Here is a 23,199-nt window from a genome sequence, read left to right on the forward strand (position 1 = left end):
AAAAGTTTTGCTATTTGTGGCCTATGTATTTCACCAGATGAGGTTTTACTGTAGATTTGAAAGGCCCAGTCTCACACCCCACACCCACTCTGACCTTCACTTCGCACAAACATCAAGACCTCCTGCAACCCCCCTCCTGCTACTCAATCTGCACTTAAGATCTGTGAAGAGGATGTGTGCTGTGTCTTCCAGAAAAAAAGAAAACAAGGAAAACACAGGGCCCAGACGGTGTTTCACCCACTTGTCTAAAATCCTGTGCTGACCAGCTGGCCCCTATCTTCACACATCCCCCCCACACATGGGTAACAACCCCCCTCCCCCAGTCCCCCCCCCCACCCCCCACCCAATATTTATACCATGATCAATGGAAACCCCCCATATTTAAGTCAAATTTACGCCCTTGCATTCAATATGATATCGATTTTAAAAACTATCGGCAGATTAAGTGGTTATCAGTTTTTTCCCACTATCATCCACCATCAGTCGACCTCTAGTTTTTATAAATATATATATTTATATATATTTTTGGCTTGGTGAAGGAGCGATGAGTTCTGAAAGTCATAGTATGTTTTTAGTGTACAGTAATCTTTTTTATATATCAAAATATCAAGGAATATTCGACATTGAGACATATTTTCCTTTGAAATATAATTAATGCCAATGCAGTACACCAGTGAACCTCTATACAATTCTGTGAGTGATATAATGGTGTCTGTTTGTGAACATCCTGTGTGTTCTGTTCCATAGATCGCAGTCACCTGCCCTTCACGACCAGCCAGAAGAGAAGGAGGGAGAGGGGCACAGAGACCGAGATCACAAGCTGGAGAGAACGCGATCTGCTGGTACAAAACGACTATTCTTCTCAAGTGCCACTACACTTTAAACTGCATTAGCTGTGTTCGCTCAAATAGCCTATAGAAACGAATTGGTTCACCCACTTTAATTGACTGATGTACTTGTTCAATAGCCTTGAGTGTTTTGCTCACTGAATTTAAAGGGATAGTTCACCCAAAAATGAAAATTATCTCATTATTTACTCACCCTCATTTTATCCCCAGTGTATATGACTTTCTTTCTTCACCAGAACACATTTGATGAAAACTAGAAAAATATCTTAGCTCAGTAGGTCCTTATAATGCAAGTGAATGGAGATTTGGCTTTTGAAGCTCCAAAAAATCACAGAGTGTCAGCATAAACGTCATCAATACGACTCCAGCGGTTAAATAAATGTCTTCTTAAGTGATACGATCACTTTTGGTATGAAAAAATATCAATATTTAAGTATTTTTAACTATAATCCAATGTGAGGGTAAGGTTCACAATAAGGAGGAGTCCAAGAGGTCTCTCGTGTGATGTATTCGTGTTGCCATGATACCAACTTAATCTCATGTTTCCTCTCGGTTGAGGCCTCCAGGATAAGCACACAAACACAGCATTGTGAGTAAAGAAACAGTTAACTACAGATCTAAACCAAAACCAACCAAGCTACTGTACAGCGTTCCTCCTCTTCACTTGTAAACAGCGCTGCTCTTCCGGATGTAACGCACATGCGTCAGTTCTCACGTGTTTCAGATGCCAATGGGATTACGTCACACGCACATACTGCTGCAGAACGGGTGAATGATTTAGAGTTTAAAAAAAGTACTTAAATATTGATCTTTTTTCACACCAAAATTGATCGTATCGCTTAAGAAGACATTTATTTAACCGCTGGAGTCGTATGAATGATGTTTATGCTGGCTGGCTGTGATTTTTGGAGCTTCAAAAGTGAAATCACCATCCACTTGCATTTTAAGGACCTACTGAGCAGAGATATTTTTTTTATTTTTCTTCAAATGTGTTCTGCACACATTTATAATGAGGGTGAGTAAATAATGAGAGAATTTTCATTTTTGGGTGAACTATCCCTTTAACAAGCTGCATTATACATTTTACCATTTAAGTGTGTTCAGATGAACATTTAATAATGCACTGCATTCCAATCAACATCATGTAACATTACGCCAATGATTTCCAGGATCGCCTTGTGTTCCAGAGGCCAAGTGGCACATCCCGTCCACCAAGATCCTGAACAGAGGCTTACAGAGACAGGGGGCAAAAGACACACCTGGTAAATTTCCCCAAGTAAGTATTGAACAGATATTCAATTGAATTAAATGATATATACATACATATCTAGGAGAGGATGGTTGACTAGTCATTCACAAGCTGACTCGTCGACTAGTTTATCTCGATTTTTGGGGGCCAAGCACCTATTGAATCCATTAATGTTCTAATTAATATTATTCCGCTCTTGAAGTCTTTGGCCGCCCATAGAACCGTACATAGGAAAGTTATCAAATTTGGCACACTGATAGAGGACACTCTGAAATATAACTGGCCAAAAATTGGGCTCTCTAACCCAAACTCTGTAGCGCCACCAAAAGTACAAAGTTGAACCTCTGATTCCTTGGGTCATGCCACATTCTTGCATTCAGAACGACATTCCGAAAGCTAATAGATTATGAAAAGATGTACTTTTGCACATCCCTACTCTCCAAATTGTGCTTGCAATGTTCTTTGAAGACCAGACGCTGTTCATCCCTGCTTCATCTGTAAAGCATGATATTTCTTAAGATTGTAGTTGTGTACTAAATTGCCCTCAGTACTTTCAGTGATTTCCTCGTTTACATATTAACTTTAAAAAAGTCTGGTTATTGGAGCATAAATGTCCTTTAGCTAAAGTAAATGCCTTGGACTGTACATGAATGGGAACAAATGTCTTGTGCATGCATGTGTGTCTGTGCAACTGTTTATGTGTTTGTATGTGGCTGATGAGTGCAGCGACCTCATTAATCCGGAACATGTATTTGGCAGCATTGCGAACGCGCCACTTATCTCAGTGTGGGCGGGTAGTTGTCGAAGGGAGGTCATGGGTTTGGTGGAAAGGGGCTTTGACATCTATGGCAGATGGCTCATAGTGTCACATCCAGCCATGTGAACCCTGTGGGAATTGTTGTAAGAAACAGGACGACAGCTCAGTTACAGGATGGGCGCACTGTTTGACCTCTCTCTTGCGCCATGCCCTGGGTCTCATTCACAAACTGTGCATACACACGTATTTGTGCGTAAAACTTGTGTATGAACGTTTTCGTGCAGAAATCATGACTCAATATGTTTGCGCATATCGCGTTTGTTGTGCTTGACATATTGTAAACTTTGTCAACATATATGGTTACTCCATCTTTTTTTATTTTTCCTCTATGTAAAAAACATTTCATAAGTTGAACGTCACTTATATTTCCACCGCACATGCTTTTGGTACAGCTATTACCCTTAAAGGTTTTTTTATTTGACCCAAATAATCTTTTACCCTTTAAAAATCAGTTCCATTTGTGAACATTAGTTAAGGCAATAGATATCATGAACTAACAATGAACAATATTTTGAAATGGCATTAGGCTTGGTTCATTTTAATTGATAAAAACAATTGTCCATGTTAGTTCACATTGCATGAACTAATATTGAGTGAACATATACAAGTTTTAATTTTAAAAATGCATTTGTAAATGTTTAAATTAACATTACTAATTGTTGGCAGAATACACTGCAGAATAAAAGTAAATTTATGTGTATGCTTTTGTTGTAAAGAACGTTTTCTGTGCACATAAGTATGCAACTTGTAAGTTATTATTGGTAAATGAGATCCAATGAGAGCGCTCAAATACCAGGAGCTTGAGTACCAGGTCAAGTATAAATCCACCTGATTTATCAAGCGCAAAAAAGGTCAACCTAGCCTTGTCGTTTGCAGGCGATGTTGGTGCTAACAGCCAAACGTGATGTCATTCCTCATGTTTATCTCATATTAGTAACTTCTAAGGGCTGTTTTCTCCATTATTTTGCTCTCAGAACTGACAGAAGATTGTTCTGTATTGACTAGGGTTTTTACGATTCGGTTAACAGCGAGGTTTCAGGAATGGTTAATCGTTTTTTTCATTGGGACGTGGGAACAAAGAACGTTAATTGCAATAGAATTTCCTCAAACACTCCTCAAAATAGCAGCAAATATAGTGCACAGTGGGCTATGAGCCAAAATTGCAAAATACATAGATCTTCAAATGATAAAATTTTACATTAAAGTCAAACAAAAATAATTAATTCTAGAAAAGATAGAAAAACAGTACAGGCGCACACAAAAGCATGTTTATACAGCCCCTAACTCGGCCTATCCTTGAAAAACTGAACGAAACCCGGCCAGAAAACCCGACCGTTTGTCAGAACTCGTCGAGTTCACGTAGGGTTGAAGACCTCAATTGCATGTGTAGAATAGCCAAATAGTGATTTTGGTATTCAGATAGTAGCACTGAATTTCGACTATCCGTGCACATCCCTATTATTGACCACATTGGCTTTAGCCAAAAGGGCGATTTGGATTTTCATCCAACTGGATAAGGCGGGCCGTAGTAGATCTTCCCAAGCAAGCTGTGCATTGAAGGAATGTTCAATACAAGTTAAGCTCAATCAACAGCATTTGTGGCATAATGTTGATTACCACAAAAAGTAATTTCGACTCGACCCTCCTTTTCTTTAAAAAAAAAAGCAAAACTCGAGGTAACAGTGAGGCACTTACAATGGAAGTACTGTAAATGGGGCCATTTTTTGAACATTAAAATACTCACTGTTTCAAAAGTATAGCTAACATGATTTTACTGTGATATAATCACTTACTAACCTTTTCTGTGTAAACTTAAAGCCAATTTTACAACTTCGTTACCATGATGATGTAATGTCATCAAACCCTAAAACAATTGATAAAAATGACAATTTAAACAAATTTACAGCTCAAATAATACTTGAGTTTTAACAGAAGAATTAATGTAAGTGCTTTTAGAAAATTATAAGATATATTTCTGCCTTTAAACCCTCCAAAAATTGGCCCCATTGACTTCCATTATAAGTGTCTTACTGTAACTTTAATTTAAGTCGAAATTAATTTTTTTGGTAATCAAGATTATGCCACGAATGCTGTCGATCGAGCTTAACTTGTATTGAACCCAGAACATTCCTTTTAAAGTTTAATAATCATCCAATTTCCATTTATTTAAAAGGGCTAAAATGAAGATTTAACAGAATAATCAATTATTCATTTTCCATCTTCATCCATTTTTTTTCTGGCTTGTTTGTCATTCGTTTGTTTGGTTTTTTTTTTACCGTGAAGTGAACAAATGTTGCATTTGGATATAATTGTTTGACCTGCCTCATATTCAGTGCCCATGTAGTTTTGTCCAAATGATATGGTGAGAAGTAATTGTAGGTAATTTTTTTTTTTTTACTTTCCAGATATGCATTCTAAATATGAACATTATCAATGATCACCTCCTTAGCAAAAAATGCTAATTCTGTCATTATTTACCTACCTTCTTGCTGTTCCTAGGGGTGCACCATATATAGGCGGCCGATATAGTATTGGCAGACAACTAGAAAAAGCGAAACATTATTAGAATATACACGCCAATAGTAGTGGTCGACTGATATGGATTTTTCAATGGCCGATACCGATATCTAGAGAGCAAGATTGCCGATATAAATGCTGATAAACATAATACAATTTTACAACAGCAAATCAGATGTACACAAAAGTTCTAAAGTGAAGCATACTTGTATTTTATGCAATTTTTACTTTACATTTTTAAACTTGAAAACAGAAAGTGTTGACCATCCATTGACTGACACAAGAGAAAATTAACACGGTTATCAGGTGATGGCGATAATCGCAAAATGGAGAAATATCGGCCTATTAATCGGCCTGGCTGTTATATTGGTCTGTCACTAGCCAATAGTGGAACTACTGCATATGTATTTGCTGATAATTCGTTATGGGTTACTTGCTTGCGGCTGAGAATCTCTGACTGCTTGCAGCTTCTCTCAATGCATTTTGCTTTAGTTCATCTGTTCGAAGTTAGTTTTTATCAGGATTGCAATATATACTCATATAAATGGACATGATACGATCAGCAAAAATCCATAATATTTTAGTCAGACTTCTGGTTCACATTACATCCGCCAAACCTTATATAGCAGTAGTTAAGTGTTGGTCAGATTGTGAAGTTATGAGTCCAAGCTTTTAAATGACACCTATTTTGTTTGAATAGTGTTGGTACGGCCCAGAAATTCCATATCAGTGCATCCCTAGTTGTTCCAAACCCTTATGACTATATTTTTTCTGTAGAAAAATAAAGATTTATTTGAAGAATCTCCAAGCTGTTCCTTTTTCATAAAATGAAATGAAATGTTGTGACCAGGGGCTCTCAAGCTCCAAAAAGGACAAAAATAAAGCACCATGAAAGTACCACAATACTACACATTTTGAATGTCTCCTTAATCAAACATACTTTATTCAACTCTGTTCGTTAGTAGAGGCTCCATGAATTTGGGTGTCGAATAAGGGAGACAACAACATTGAGGTACTCCAGGACCAGACTGAAGTTCATTCTATTCAGCTCAACACTTGACGTATATTTTATTTTCCAGAGCCGTGAGAAGAGCTGCCACAGTCATTGCTCCAGCCACTCCAGTAACAACACCCTCTCTAGCAACGCTTCAAGCGGCAGCGACGAGAAGCACTTTGGATCTGGAGACCCAATGGATCCGGAGTCACTGGGTCTCACCTACATCAAGGGAGCATCCACAGACAGTGGCATAGATACAGCACCCTGCATGCCCCCTCTACCCCTGACCGGTGTGAGACCGTCACGGATGGTCACGAGTGACGGGAGGGTTGAGGCGGGACTATCCTGGGTTCTTGAGTACCACGAGGAGGGTGAGACGGAAGAGGGGAGGGCAAAGATGTTCCTGTCTCAGGGGTACGCTCCTGCTACAGCCACCGGACTCACCACTGATGGCAGCACTGGAGATCTGAGCGAGATCTCATCCCTTTCCAGGTGAGATGAGTGAGAGCACAAAAATGAGGTGCGAGAGGCCAAACGGGTAAAAGTGCACTATTGTACCATATCCTAACCAGGTGATTCCAGCAGCAAGCGATCTGTCTGTTCACACTAAGCGCAGAACTGCCACATGACAACACGCTCGGCAGATATTTGATATTTAATGCAGCTTGACGAAAATAACTCATTTCAGTTGACGATAATGTGCAAAATGACAAAAATTGTCGAACTGTAACAGACGAAACTAACCAAATCTTCAAATAATTTGAAAAATTAACAGTATTAACATCTACAGTAATTATGTAAACATTTATCAAACATGATTTATCAATATAAGCAGCATGAGAAAACTGTCCTGCAAACCTGAGCTCCTGAAATAAAACCATATAAAGAATATACTGAAGTATTAGCTACTTTTTAGAAGTTTCTCTGTTGTGAATTCCTCACGTTTAGACCGTTTAGGTAAAACTTCATGTGTAGCGTGTTTTTAAGGAAACATTGTATTCACAACACAATTTACACATTCTGACTGGCACGTAACTTAGTTCGAGTTCAACCTTTCATTCGCTAAAAACAAGCAAAAAACATTCAAGCATGATTACATCAGTTCTTCTGCTAATTTGATTTCTGTTTGGGCCTGTGGTGTTGACAAAGAACAAACAGCATGTCTGATCCTCATGGAAAAGCTTTACTCTTAAGTTAGGCGCAGATTTTAGAGCAAAGCGTAGGTCAGAACAAAGGTACTCTTGTATTCAGGTTCGTTGTCACCAGCCACTGAATACAGACGCACTTAGAGAGCTTGCTAAAATTAAAACAGCTCGTCATTTGAGGATATAAAGTTAAAGCGATGAGACACAAACAGCCAAAACATCTCACCATCCCTGAGGGTGTTCCACTGCAAACTCCATTTCTACCGCTTTAAATTGGCTCCTGCTCTGTGGAGTTTGCCAACAATGTAAAAGAAGCATTTAGTTGGGAGTGCTGGAGCTTTCGGTTGGAAACAGCTGGACCGTTTTTGCTTGTGGACCATGCTCTTGTCCTTAAAATACCCTGCAAACCTACTAATCTTCCCTTATAGAGTTGGGGGAAACCACGTACCTCAAGAGACTGCATCGATGTTCTAACACCAAAAACTCGATATTTCAGAATGAGCTGTAAGACTAAAGTCTGTATAAGTAAAAGTGTTGAAAACTTGTCTCTACAGTCTCCTTCATCTGCCAAAATACATATGCAATCTAAAAATATGTCGTTCACATTTCTGTGGCACATTCATGAATCGGCTATTTTATGTTGGTCACACAATGGTCCTCCATTTTTCCCCAGTGGTTCTCGACATTCTGGAAGCCCATCTGAACGCTGCTCAAAGAGCTCCGGCTCCATGGACCCCTCCAAAATCTACATTATCTCTCCTAAAGACACAACTTTTGAGGGAGGGCGGGAAAAGTGTCCACACAGCTGTCAATCTCAAGGCGGCAAGTATTCGACTGGCTGGAAGAAAGAGGACGAGCACTCACTGGAGGAGCAGCAGCAGGCCAGAGATTTTAGGTGAGTAATACTTAAATGTTTATCGATGTTATTGAACACTGAGCATGTTGATTCTGTTCTTGTACTTGAAAAAGGGTTTCTCAACCGAAAGTTCATGAAAGAACCTCATTACCAATGACAAATTAATTTTGATACAATGTACTTATTATGTACATACATGTTGTTAAATTATACTTACATTTAAAGTACCTGCATGTAATTACATTTGTTGTTATACTGTTAATGTTACGCCTAACCCTACCCCAACCCCTAACCCTACCCCTACTTCTAAACCTACTTGTACCTCAACCTCAGTAGCAGCAGATGTAAATCGTCTGAGAATTTTGCAGAACAACATGTAGTTACAAAATAAATACATTGGATTGTATGTTTGTTTAACGTTGGTACATAGTAGTTAAAGACACCTAATATAAAGTGTGACCAAATAAATAGTATACTTTACACAATTATTTATTTATTTATTTTGTATTTTATTTTCTCCCCTTTTTTCTCCCCAATTTGGAATGCCCAATTCCCAATGCACTCTAAGTCCTCGTGATGGCGTAGTGACTCGCCTCAATCCGGGTGGCGGAGGACGAATCTCAGTTGCCTCCGCGTCCGAGACCGTCAGTCCGCGCATTTTATCACGTAGCTTGTTGAGCGCGTTACCATGGAGACATAGTGCGTGTGGAGGCTTCACGCCATCCACCGCGGCATCCACGCACAACTCACCACGCGCCCCACCGAGAGCGAACCACATTATAGCGACCACGAGGGGGTTACCCCATGTGACTCTACCCTCCCTAACAACCGGGCCAATTTGGATGCTTAGAAGACCTGGCTGGAGACCCAGGCCCCGTACTTTACACAATTATTTAATATTTTTTAATTCATAAAAATCCATAATTATTGAAAGGTTAGTATTGCTTAAAATATCAGGGGAACGTCTGTAAATATTTTAGGTCATAGGGGATCAGCTTTTTAAAAAAAGTTGGGAAGCCCTTTATCAAGGGTTCAGATTGTGAAAATGATTCGAGAAGTAACATGTTTAGTGTTTGACTCAATACATTTGAAAAACAATGTCGGACTGCTACCTCGGCATAGCAGTGACACCAGGAATACCTTTTAGGTCCATGGCACATCTCTTCTGGCGATGTCTCAGAAATGATCGATGTCAACAGACATATTATATAACCTCCATCAAACAGAATCCAGACAGAATGTACTTGACACCTGCCACCTCACATTATCAGACTGAAGGCCTAGTAAATGTTTTTCTGACGATTAAAGCATAGACAGGGTATGATCGACAAGCTCATTGGGTGATGCTGAAGTATATAATATTTGATGGGGATTCGTATTTCTTTTGTGTCAGGTTTTTGAAAAAAGAGACATGGCATCCATTCGAAACTCTAATCACATTTATGTCCCTCTTTGTTGTGTTTGCGGTCTCAGAGGCTCAGAGGTCTTGTTGTCTTTATTCCTAAAGACACTGTTGAGGAAATCAAGGTAGTTTGGTCATTATGTGGCCTTGTATCTTCACCCCAGTCTTGTTTGCTCCCCTCTTGTCTTGTAAGAATAGCACTTTCCATACCCATAAGATCACAGGAGTCGAATATCTGTTTTGATTTGCTCCCTGATGCTCCTCTTGAGCCCCTTTGTGTTTGTTTATTGAACCAGAATCCTGTTCATCAGCTGTTTTGTCACCACGGTGGTCCCAGCCCGCACTATTTCTAGTGGTCAAAGCCCCTTTTTGTGTTGTTACAGAAGAACGTTTTTGTCTGCACCACTTTTTGCTAAAGTATAAATTTATGTATATATATATAGTGTATTTCTACAGTATACACATGCATATATATATATATATAAATATATACACTACTGTTCAAATGTTTAAGGTCACTTACTCATTCTTTATTATTATTATTATTTTTCTTCACATTTTAGAATAATAGTAAAGTCATTAAAACTATGGAATAACATAAATGGAACTATGGGAATTATGTTGTGACTAAACAAAATCCAAAATAAATCAAAACTGTGTTATATTTTAGCATCTTCAAAGTAGTCACCCTTTACCTAGAATTTGCAGACATGTACTCTTGACATTTTCTCAACCAACTTCTTGAGGTATCACCCTGGGATGATTTTTAAACAGTATTGAAGGAGTTCCCATCTATGTTGGGCACTTATTGGCTGCTTTTCTTTATTATTTGGTCCAAGTCATCCATTTCAAAAACTTTTTTTTTATTATTATTACATTTTAGATTTATAATGAAATAAATTAATATGGTGGCACAATTATATTTTTGTCTACAAAACTAATTTCAAACATTTAAGCATACGCCTTCAGATCAAAAGATTTTTAAGATCATGAGAAACATTTCAGTCAAGTGACCCCAAACTATTGAACAGTAGTGTATATACATACATACATACATATATATATATATATATATATATATATATATATATATATATATATATATATATATATATATGTAGCCAGTCTGGCCATTTTCTGTTGACCTCTCTCATCAACAAGGGTGTAAGAAAGGTTCGGGTTGCGCAGATAAAGGAGGAAGCAGGAACAAGTTTCCACAGTTCACGTGGGTCCATTTTATTAACAAATAAACAGCAATCGCTGTACAGCTTCACTCAAAACACAAGATGGCTTTTCAGCTTCACATAACACAAGACTCTCTCTCGCTCTGTGGACTGGCTGTCTTTTGTCTCCCCCGACTCTCACTGTGAACATAGAGATGGTAATTAGTCACAGTTCATCTCAGGTGGATGTCCTTACCACTTTCTCTCTCCCCAGACGGGCGCTCAACCACGCCCTCACCTCCACAAAGGCATTTCCGTCCACAGAACTGCCACTCACTGGATGTGTTTTGTTTTTGGCACCATTCGGAGTAAATTCTAGAGACTGTTGTGTGTGAGAGATCAGCAGTTACAGAAATACTCAAACCAGCCCATCTGGCACCAACAATCATGCCACGGTCCAAATCACTGAGATCACATTTTTTCCCCATTTTGATGGTTGATGTGAACATTAACTAAAGCTCCTGACCCGTATCTGCATGATTTTATGCACTGCACTGCTGCCACACGATTGGCTGATTAGATAATCGCATGGATGATTGTTGGTGCCAGACGGGCTGGTTTGAGTATTTCTGTAACTGCTGATCTCCTGGGATTTTCACACACAACAGTCTCTAGAATTTACTCCGAATGGTGCCAAAAACAAAAAACATCCAGTGAGCGGCAGTTCTGTGGATGGAAACGCCTTGTTGATGAGAGAGGTCAACAGAGAATGACCAGACTGGTTTGAACCGACAAAGTCTACGGTAACTCAGATAACCACTCTGTACAATTGTGCTGAGAAGAATATCATGTCTGAATGCTATTCTGAGATGCGGGTTGGCAATGTTCTGGTGGCACGAGGGGGACCTACACAACATTAGGCAGGTGCTTTTAATGTTGTGGCTGATCGGTGTGTGTATATATACAGTATATATATATATATATAAAATAAATAGAATGTATTACAATAGTTTAAAGGCAGTATTGCCATGATGTATAAGTATTTTAAAATATAAATTGCATAAAGCATAATTAATTTTTTGGGGAATTACTGTAAAGAGAATTGGGAATGAATGTGCTTAACTGTCAAGAAAATAATGTCTCAATGCAAAAAAATAAATACTAAAAATAGGCTTCATTTTCTTTAAGAAAAATATAATTTCACATATATTTTCTTTCATTGTGTGCTGAAATATGACCCGGAAATGTTTGCCAGGTCATATTGACAGGTTTCGTGAAATGTACCCATCAATGTAAAGCAGAGGCACTTCACAAAGAATGTTAAAACTACAGCAAAACCACGGCTAATGTTTGTTTCTGTCTCTTGTCATCCTTCCATCACTTTGTCCTTTATTTCACTCTCTCTCGTCCTCTTCCTCCTCTGTCTCCATGTCTCTCTCAGACGGCTGTATTTGACAGACTCGTCTCAGGTGGTTAATGCTGGTGAGCAGCTCCAGACGCTCTCTAAGGAGGGTTTCCTCAGGATGCTCCTCCCCGACAGTCCCCCGGGGCAGGCAGGTCGCGGCAAGGTGAGTTCAGAGATTAACTGAACATGATTAACATGATTTTAGTGTGATAAAATCACTTACTAACCTTCTCTGTGTAAAGTTTATTTTTAAGAAAAGGACGATTTGAATTGGATTTTTTTAGGTAATCAATGCTGTTGAATGAACTTGTATCAAACCAGAATATTCCTTTAAGAAAAAAAAAAATGAAGTTCTTAGAATAAATTAATAAGTCTTTTCTTAAGTGAGAAAGAAGAATACGGTTGTTATATTCTTAAAGGGATAGTTCACCCATAAAGTGTAATTCTCTCATCATTTACTCACCCTCATGCCACCTCACATTACTTTCTTTCTTCTGCAGAACACAAATGAAGAGATTTTCATAGATTTGTTTTATGTGTTTATATCCATACAATACAAGTCAATGGCGTCTAAAATCTTCAGGCTCCAAAAAGCACATAAAGGCAGCATAAAGGACTCTTTAAATCTACAGATCTTGCCATCTGCACTTGCACTGTATGGATAAAAACACTTCATCTGTGTTCCGCAGAAGAAAGAAAATCAGATGAGTTTGAGACGGCATGAGGGTGAGCAAGTGATGAGAGAATCTGCATTTTTGGGTGAACTATTCCTTTAAGAATGTTTCGTGAATCTGGCCCTAGATCACTCTCACAATGCCCAGCTCCATCATTGTGGCGTTAAGTTTTGCACGGGCATGCACCAAGTTAGCAATATTACATACTAGTAAGATATTAGCCAGTTTAAGGTGTATTTAGCTCTTAGCTTAATTTCCTTTAGTGTTTAATATGCAATGCACGACTCAATTGTTTATTGATTGTTTCATGCAATGGCCTACATCAGCACTGAGCATTATATTAGAAGTGGCTATTAATCCTGATTCTGATAAGCATCCCATTTCGGTCACGTTCATGTATCTAATGTTTGTCTGGCCGCTTCCCCCCTCCAATAGAGCCCCCATTCATGACTCTGTCCATCGTGCCTGCATTATTGATGAGCGTGCTATGACTCTAATAGTTCTGACTCACAGATACACAGTCGCTCCGACGACCGCTTCTGATTGGTCTCCTGCCAACTCTCATGTTCCCTCTCCTCACCCTCCTCCTGTTCCCCACCCCCCACCTCTCTCTCACAATTCAATTAAGTGATATGTGCTTTATTGCCAGGGCTGTTTTATTAACAATAATCGCAGAGACTTTCACATAATCATATTCTGATGAATAATATCTTTACTTCCCCCCGTCCCACCACTCTCTGTCTTTTCTATGCTTTCTCTCTCTCAGTTCAGTTTGAAAGTAGTTTATTGGCATGGTTGTTTTTATATGCATACAAAAGCAATGACAGGAAATTGTTATTATTTTTAATAATATTTTTTAATGGGGGCCTGGGTAGCTCAGTGGTAAAAGACACTGGCTACCACACCTGGAGTTCGCTAGTTCGAATCCAGGGCGTGCTGAGTGACTCCAGCCAGGTCTCCTAGGCAACCAAATTGGCCCAGTTGCTAGGGAGGGTAGAGTCACATGGGGTAACCTCCTCGTGGTCGCTATAATGTGGTTCTCGCTCTCGGTGGGGCACGTGGTGAGTTGAGCGTGGTAACGCGCTCAACAAGCCAGGTGATAAAATGCGCAGATTGACGGTCTCAGATGCGGAGGCAACTGAGATTCGTCCTCCGCCACCCGGATTGAGGCGAGTCACTACGCCACCACGAGGACTTAGAGCGCATTGGGAATTAGCCATTCCAAATTTGGTGAAAAAGGGGAAAAAATCCCCCCCCCCCCCCCCCCCCCAAAATTTTTTTTTATTTTGAATACTACTCCTATTACTACTAATGATAATAATAATAATAGTAGTATTAATAAAAAAAAAAATAAAAAAAATGCATTTATTTTAATTATTTTTATTTAGTTGCTTTCTTTATTGATTGATTATACCTTGTTTTTGTCTTCTCTGATATGGCGTTAAAAAAAAATATATATATATATATATATCTTAGAAAAAAATTGGCATAAGAAGTGCAGAATAATTATTTTTTAAATGTATGAAATCAACATGGATTCAAAGATTACATTTCTACTAACTTTCTACGGTATTTTAAAAGATTTTTTTATCATATTTGACAACCTTATTTGCCAATCGCCCATACACTAAAATGCAAAAAAAGTCAAATAAACTGAACATTTAAGAAGATGTGAATGAACATTACAAAGACTACATTATTCTGTTGTGCAAACAACTCTCGAATATGTTGATCAGAGCAGTGATTATTTTCTTTGGAATGAGGAGCCTGAGGATCATTCTCAGTTTTGTGTTTATGTTCTGTCAGATCATACTTTCCATTTTACTTTCTTTTTCCTAACAGTCCCAATATGCCTTGCTTTCTTGATTTGATTTGTTCTGATTTGGTTTTGTTTAACTGTGCTGGTCTGAAACTGAAGTCTCTCTCTCTCTCCACATTTGGCTCTTTCAGATACCGATTGCCGGTCAGTCTCCGCGCCGTTCACTATACCGTACTCTGTCCGATGAGAGCCTGTGCAGCAGCCACCGGAGGGCGCTGTCTTTAGCCAGCTCTCGCAGCTCCATGTTGGATCAGGCCGTGCCCAACAACATCCTGTTCAGCAGTACCCTGCCCTACCACAGCACCCTACCACCTCGCATAAGTCTTAACCACGCCACTGGTCAGCTGAAAAGTGAGTGTTCGCCGTGTTGTGCCACACAGCAGTGCAAACAACAACAAGAACAGTGCCCGCCCACTTGTTCAGCCGTCTGGGTTCCGGAAGTATTTTGCGCTTGTAACTTGTACATAATCACAAATACAGTATGCACAGACTCTGAGTCAGTGGCTGTTTATGTTTGCTAATCTTTGATTGTTTAGATTGGCATTATGGTATTCTATTTGAAATTAATTACAAATCTGTGAGATAATCTCTAGAGAGTCTGGAGTGGTGGTGGCGTAGTGGGCTAAAGCACAAAATTGGTAATCAGAAGGTTGCCGGTTCAATCCCCACAGCCATAACCATCGTGTCCTTGAGCAAGGCACTTAACTCCAGGTTGCTCTGGGGGGATTGTCAAGGTAATAAGTGACTATAATCTGCGCTTACTTTTGGACCGACAGAAATGCTGATTGCAAAGTCCCAACTTGCCTAACAAAGTTGTCTGAACAAACAATTTCACATTGAACATTGTTGCTGATTTGCGAGATCTTAGCATGCATTGCAACATGAATCTATAATGCAGTTAATGTTATAGGCTTATTTTTTACTGTTTGCTGACTTTATTTATGCTGGCATTATTGTCTTTTGTTGCCATTGTTAGTTAATTGTGTGGTGATGTTAAGAGCTTATCTTTTAACTTATTGAGGTTTGTTGATTGATTATCATCATTATTGAGGTTTGAGTGTTAAGGGTTGAGGTCTGTTGTGTCAAACAACTGAATGTACTGTCTTGCCTTGCAAGACATACCTTTCTTCAGAGGCAAAGTTTGCAGTTAACTTCATGTAAATGTCATTGAAAATGATTTACAAGATTGAAATGGTGACAAAATGTAAGTTCTCATATTGCGAATTGATAGTTGGCTGAACAAGATATTAGTAGATCTCTCAACAAGAATTTTTGCATTTAGTGAACAAACAAATTCAAATTGACTAAACAAAGCAATGTTACTGAGGACAGTTATTAAGACGAGAGAACTATCAGAGAACTCAAATATCGTACTGCATCATGTTGCCTTGATTTTTTAAACTTTGCTCAACAATTCCTTGTTGAGTTACAAGTTACACAGTTACACTTTCGCACGGTCTGGCCCCAATAAGCAGTCCACATTATCTCCAAAGTTATCACTGTATCAACTGAGACATTGCAGATACTGTAACTGCTTAACTGATTGCCAACATCAAGACACAGCTGATGATAATGAGGACGGATGAGATTTTTTTATTTTGGCTCTTAGCAAATGTTTCCATCTCAGTAAGCGCACCACATTCCTTCCTGTTACAGTAATTTTATCCTCAACGGAATTTAATGTTGTACTTAGTAATGAAGCAAATAATGATACTATAAATGTGCTGCTGGTGCACAAGAGAGTTAGTGTTAATCATACTATTACAGTATATGTCTAATGAAATATTCTCATGGGATGAAGAGTGTGTTGCAATAGCAAAACCATTACAATAGAATGATTGTTGGACATCATGCTGTGGTGTGTTAGGGGCCATTCACATGGGAGGCGTTCTTGTGTTAAAAAGACCTAGAGCACAGTGGAATTAAACCGAAAGCCCATCTATAAAGTGCTTCTTTGTTCTTTTCTCAGAGCTGAAAAGAAATACGAAACAGCTGAGCAACGACATACTGTTTGCGAACATTTAAACACCGGCCGTGCTACTGGGGGAGGCATTTAGAGGAGCATTTAAATATGATGACGTACAAAACTACATTGACATTGAAATGTGTTATCAATTAGTTCATGCCTCATTCTATGAGTAGAATTCACACAAGATAAATATTTTAACAACTCCATGATGATTTAAAGAAAAACAGTATACTGTATATGCAGTAGATAATGTGTAATTTGTAATGTTTACCTTTTGTATTCATGACGCTAATGTGCTAACACGCTATACGCAACCATAATATGCACTGATTACACTGTTATTGTAATTTATGATGGCACTGATACTGCTGCAAAGAAGGGTGTATAAAAGAGTGTTAATGGGTGGAATACAGACAAAAGAATGATGATAAGAGGCACATCTTTTGGGCAGATGTGTGAATCGCTTTCAGCTGCAGATGGCACATAAGTGAATGGGCATTTGAGAGTATTTGAGTAGATTTGATTACTTTTGTAGATTAATTAAACAAAATTGCATGACATGTTCTTGGAGAATGTCTCTATGCGATCGATCGTACAGATGTAGGTACATTTGCAACAGCTCGCTAATAACTCTACATGCCAGTTTGTTCATGTTGACTGGTCAGAACTGGATGGGAATTAGTTGTCGGCCTCAAAGTAGGTGGAGCTCCAGGTCACACCTACCGATGACATTGACCTATGGCAGTAAGAAGGTGTTTAGCAGCTGGTAAGTTTGCCCTGGCGAGCTGTTACGAACCACCGAAATGAACTCAAAAACACCTTCTTTTTGGCCAGATTTTGTTCTAAATGACATCACACCTGTTCCTTCTTTGCTTTTGTTGGAAGTGTGCAGGGGCCTTAAGCGTATTAGCTCCTTTTCTAATATAAATACTCAATACACTTGTTTATATGTAAATATATGCTTGTCCTGCCCCTAGATTCATCAGATTGGTCCATTGTTTTAAATTTACATTGATCTGCTGCACTGCAGATCAATAACATGGCATGGCATCTTAAAAACACCTTTTGAAAAATCAGCTCCGTAACGCCCAAAAATGTCCATCTAGCGCATATTTACATAGACTAACATTTTAAAAATAGAGCAGGTGGAACACAAGAATGCATCCTGGGTGAACGATCCCTTAGCCCCGAAACGCAAACGCTTCCAGCAACTCAAGCTCAATATCATGTGTCATGAATGTACGCTTTGCATTCTCAATGAGCGAATTTACGATCACAGTCTTAGACCAATTATGCTTAATCCGACAACGCTTAAGGTAATGTAAATGCATTAAATGGCTTTCCTTTATTGGGGTAAGGTCATAAAGGCTGAAGTACGTCAGTATTTTTTCTGTTTTCAGCTACCGTCATGGCGGAACAACAGAGCAAGTTAGTTTGACTTTGAGATAGCTCCCTGAATAATAACAAATCCAGTTTAAAGGCACATCCATTTGAATGAAACTCTGTCACCCCCTAAAGTACTTGGGCTTGACTATATTACATTAAGGATGCTTGCCGGGACTGTTCGCTTGCAGTGTTCTGGCCCAGCATTTGCGTCTGCATACATGCATAGAATGTTTCAGGCCTTGCGCCTCTTGGCTTGTTTGGCATGCAGACACTTGAGCTGTTCTCCAGCTGTCTGAGGCATACTGTTCCTCTCTCATTATGGCGGAACCCAAAGCTAGCCAACTCCATTCATTATTTAAATCACTCTCACCCCTGCGCTTTCATGCGAAGCCCGTCTGAGCCGACTTTGTGTGAATTAGCAAGTGTGTGCCTAGAGGTCACCTAGAGCTAATTTTACTGTGCCTCTGTGACTTGGTGCTTTTGGTTCTTTTGCAAAAGTAAGTCGAAATTGTGGGTAAAGATGAGCTTTGGCCCTCTACTCTCAAGCAACGGAAATTCTTGTCCTGTCAGTTCTCGGCTAGTGGATTAATGTTGAATGTTGTTTTATATGGTGGTCATGGCCCTTCAGTTGTGTCCTCTGTGTCCATCTCTATTGTCTCTTAATCAAACTGGTCATTTTGTCCAGGATAAATGGTTCAAGTGTACAACTTTTTGGTGTTGCTGCTATTATTGTTATTATTATATATTTATTTATTTATTTATTTTATTTTCTCCCCTTTTTTCACCCCAATTTGGAATGCCCAATTCCCAATGCGCTCGAAGTCCTCGGGTGGAGGAGGATGAATCTCCGTGTCTGAGACCGTCAATCCACGCATCTTATCACGTGGCTTGTTGAGCGTGTTACCACGGTGACCCACCCCAGATGGGCTGGTTTGAGTAGTGTCACTACTTTCAGTTAACAACTCCCCAACACTGACTACACTAGGCTGAGTAAATGATGACAGAATTTTCATTTCTGGGTGAACTATTCCTTTAAATTCTCCAGAGATTCAGGCCAATCAGTAGGCCTTATTTTTATACAGAGTGGAGAGATATGAAACGACTCGGTGTGGGTTTACAGGCACTCTACATTGAGGATGGAGGCTAGCCGTGAGTCTGGACATGCACTCTTACTCTGTCCACTGATGAAGCATGTGTGCTGTTTTACAGATGAGCTCTGGTTCTCTGACAGCTCGCTGGCAGACAAGGCCAAGCTGGTGGACACTGGTCTCATGCCCCTGCCAGACCCCTCTTCTGGTCTCGACTGGTCACATCTTGTGGACGCTGCACGAGCTTTTGAAGGTACAGAGAAGCAATACGTTTTTTCTGCGGGAAGCAGTATTTACAGCAATGGAAGGTCTTGACCCATTTAACATGCTTTATAATCATTAACCCTGACTTCCCTTACTGGTAGCATGGCATACATTGCTCACTGGTATGGCATGAAAAGCATGGTACCTGGTATTTTTTCCACTAGGACATCACTGGCCCAATGTGGGTAATTTAATAGCCAAACGAATATTCTCAAATTAGGTTTTATTTATTTATTTCAGATTGTTTGATATTTTTAAGTGTATTACATATAAGCTACAGCATGTACACCCCTAAGACCTAAATCAATGATTCTCAACCAGGATCAGAAATTAACTTCTTTAGTATGGGGCAATATTTGCCCCCTGGGTATTATTTTAAGGGGCATTTAACACATTTTGTGATAATATGTATTATGCTTAGGAAAAAACTGAAAAAAAAATATCTGGAAATTCATAATGGAGGTATTTTTGGCCCCACATTTTGCATTTTGGGGTAAAATATTGATTTTCAAATTCATCTTAATTTCAACAATCTCGATATCGATTCTTAATGTCCCATTATCGATCTTTTAGAAGATCCTTTCACTGTGTGTTCAGAGTAGAAGTTTGGTTTGACTCGTTCCATGTATTTTCTGTCCAAAGACGAGATTCGCGCAATCCATTTGTCATTGACACACAATGTCACATCCACAATCTCTTTTAATACCCTTTCTGTCCTTTACAGTCAGTTATTGACCAAAAACAACAAAAACTAAACATTTAATACTTATAAAGAGGCCGTGCGACATATTAACGGTCGTTAATATGCACGCAACCAAAACAAACCGATGAACTGCGGGTATTCTTAAAGAGACAGAACCATTTAAGCCCTTCATATCAGTGTAAATACTTGTAAATAGTACAAATTATGCATGTAAACAATAAACATGTAGGCCTAACAATATAAAAAGATTCATTTTATTTTTAACGCATGACGTGGAGGCAAAGAATCACCCGACGCAAAGCAGGGGTATAAATGGGCATTTCACAACATCTCTTAATTCATCACATACAGTCAGCTTTAGTATTTCTACCACAATTTAACAAACCTCTCGGGGCAACTTTGGGCTTTAAGATTTATTATTATTATTTAGGGTTGAAAAAAATCCAGATACCTTAAAAATACCCTGATGGAATTCTGTTTCGACCAGATGTCCCCCTCACAAAGCTTCAGCAGTTCTCACACACCATTAACAATGTTAACTAAAGGCTGCACAAAACAGCACCGTTCTCTTACACTGCTCTTGACCATGCCTTCTATTTTCCTCCCATTCATTTCCTGTGACTGTCTGAAGGCAGATTGTTCCACAAGGTGATAATTAGGACTGGAGAACGTATTTTGAGCATGGCGAAATTAAGCCATTATCACAATGTGAGCCCAGCAAGATACCACTTAGGGAAATGACTCAAGCCATTGCTTGCTGTAATTACACAGTTTGGGTTTTGGACGCTTTTGCTCGTGTGCAATTACAGCTGTTCCCTCACCTTCAACCAGTCGCTGTGGAGACCACAGCAAGTGCTGGCGAGGGCACGACACAGTATTTCTTAACTTGAGAATTTCCTTTGGATTTGTGTATGGAATGGGTGAATGCATGGAAGATTGCTCTAACTGGCTGGAGGGGAGTCATGTGAGAGAGCCAGTGTGCAACTTTAGCTATAGCTCACTGGATGTTTTTGTTTTTGGCACCATTCGGAGTAAATTCTTGAGACTGTTGTGCATGAAAATCCCAGGAGATCAGCAGTTACAGAAATACTCAAACCAGCCCATCTGGCACCAACAATCATGTCACGGTCCAAATCACTGAGATCACATTTTTGCCCCATTCTGATGGTTGATGTGAGCATTAACTGAAGCTCCTGACCCATATCTGCATGATTTTATGCACTGCACTGCTGCCACATGATTGGCTGATTAGATAATTGCATGGATGATTGTTGGTGCCAGACGGGCTGGTTTGAGTATTTCTGGGATTTTCACACACAACAGTCTCTAGAATTTACTTAATGTTGTGGCTTATCGGTGTATATATTTGTACAAATGTCAGGAGTTTTTAAATCAAGAATATCAAGTTTTCTCCGGGTTACACCAAATGACCTGAAAAAAATGTGACTTGTCAAAATGTTGATATTTAGTGATATGACAAAATAATTATACTTAAACAATCGTGAGGGTCTAAATGGGTCCTAGATGTTTTTATTTATTTATTATTATTTTTTTACCCACTTTTTTCCTAACCCTAACCCACATGACAACAAAATGTCTACCGACATGTCCGACATGACTTTGATTTGGTGGATAATTTTTTTTAAAATATTAATCATATTTTATAATAAAATAAAAATAAAATTTCACTTCTTATTTAAAAAAAAAACAATAATAAAAGCGTATTCGAATAATACAATTCTGTTCTAATAATAAAAGAGTATTCTGCACTACTCATGCCAACCTTTTTTTCTTTTTTTAGCATTTAATCTAACTTATTTTTTTTTTTTTTTTTACTGTCTTGGAACGATTACACCACTTTTTTTTTTTACTTTCCCATAAAAATAAAAAACAAATATCAAAATGACTTTGAACTCTGTAATTAAAAAAAAAAAACATTCTCAAAATAGCAGAGGTGTATTCAAGTAATTGTTTTGTGTGAACTGAATTTGTAATATAGTTTTGAATAATGTAATAGAACTGGGAAGAAAAAAAAAACATGTTCTCATTGACTTCTATCTCATACCCGAGTTGCCGACTTGTGATGAAGGAAGGGGCATGTCATCTTGAAAGATGTTGGAAAGCAATGATTTTTAAAAAATGTTTCAATTTCAGTGCTTTATTTCAATCGTGACTCTTAGTGGTTTGTGTTATGCAAATGAATAATTTGTTAGATATCATGTATAAGTAAATACATAAAATCAGTGTTAAAGTGATGCAAGTGTATTCATTTATGCATATTCATTGGTAACAGAATATGCATAAATATTTTATGGTAGTTTGTGTGTTTGTTTTAGTTTCCGACTTGAATGCATGTCATGTCGTAATAATGAATGCCCATCTCAGATGTAAAGGAGCTTCCCAGGCAACATTTGGCCTGTAAATATTTACGTTTCCCAGGGTCATCTAGACTTGTCTAGTGGCATTTAAAAAAATGTAACAACCCCAGCCCTTAGACACAAGCTCGCAAGACTTGACAGATGTGAAAAATGGAATGATTATGCTGCCCCATCCTGAAATATTGACAAATATGAGCCCATCGTTTCATGGTGGGAGAAATGATTAAGTTAGCTTTTGCCCCAGGGCTGGGGTGCTAACTGATGGGGGTGAGGAGGAGGGGAGGTAACATTGTTGATTTCCATGTGCTGCTTTGTTCGTGTTTTTCTTTAGAGCACTGATAATTATCCATCCATTCAATTCCAGCTCCTATGACACCCCTTACTGTGAGACTGTTAATGAAATGAGAGAGAGAGGGGGAGAGAAAGCGCTGATAGATGTTAGAAGAGGTGAGAGCTGCTATTGCTCTTAGTCTTGTTTCTTCAAGAGAACAGTGGCAGGTCAACATCTTGTAAGATTCC

At 38.8% G+C, this 23,199-nt stretch overlaps 1 protein-coding gene across 2 annotated transcripts in view; it reads left to right on the forward strand.

The window, feature by feature from the left end:
- Positions 1-23,199, forward strand: part of LOC127427819 (signal-induced proliferation-associated 1-like protein 2) — a 112,940-nt gene that overhangs the window by 82,073 nt on the left and 7,668 nt on the right. For both annotated transcript variants that reach the window (XM_051675626.1, XM_051675625.1), the window contains 7 exons: positions 748-842; positions 2,018-2,124; positions 6,511-6,920; positions 8,247-8,468; positions 12,436-12,562; positions 15,024-15,243; positions 19,457-19,588. In XM_051675626.1, coding sequence (XP_051531586.1) covers positions 748-842; positions 2,018-2,124; positions 6,511-6,920; positions 8,247-8,468; positions 12,436-12,562; positions 15,024-15,243; positions 19,457-19,588 — 1,313 coding nt within the window. The remainder of the gene's footprint in view (positions 1-747; positions 843-2,017; positions 2,125-6,510; positions 6,921-8,246; positions 8,469-12,435; positions 12,563-15,023; positions 15,244-19,456; positions 19,589-23,199) is intronic.

This window comes from Myxocyprinus asiaticus, chromosome 37 (assembly GCF_019703515.2).
Source record: "Myxocyprinus asiaticus isolate MX2 ecotype Aquarium Trade chromosome 37, UBuf_Myxa_2, whole genome shotgun sequence".
In the NCBI taxonomy this organism is placed as follows: Eukaryota; Metazoa; Chordata; class Actinopteri; order Cypriniformes; family Catostomidae; genus Myxocyprinus; species Myxocyprinus asiaticus.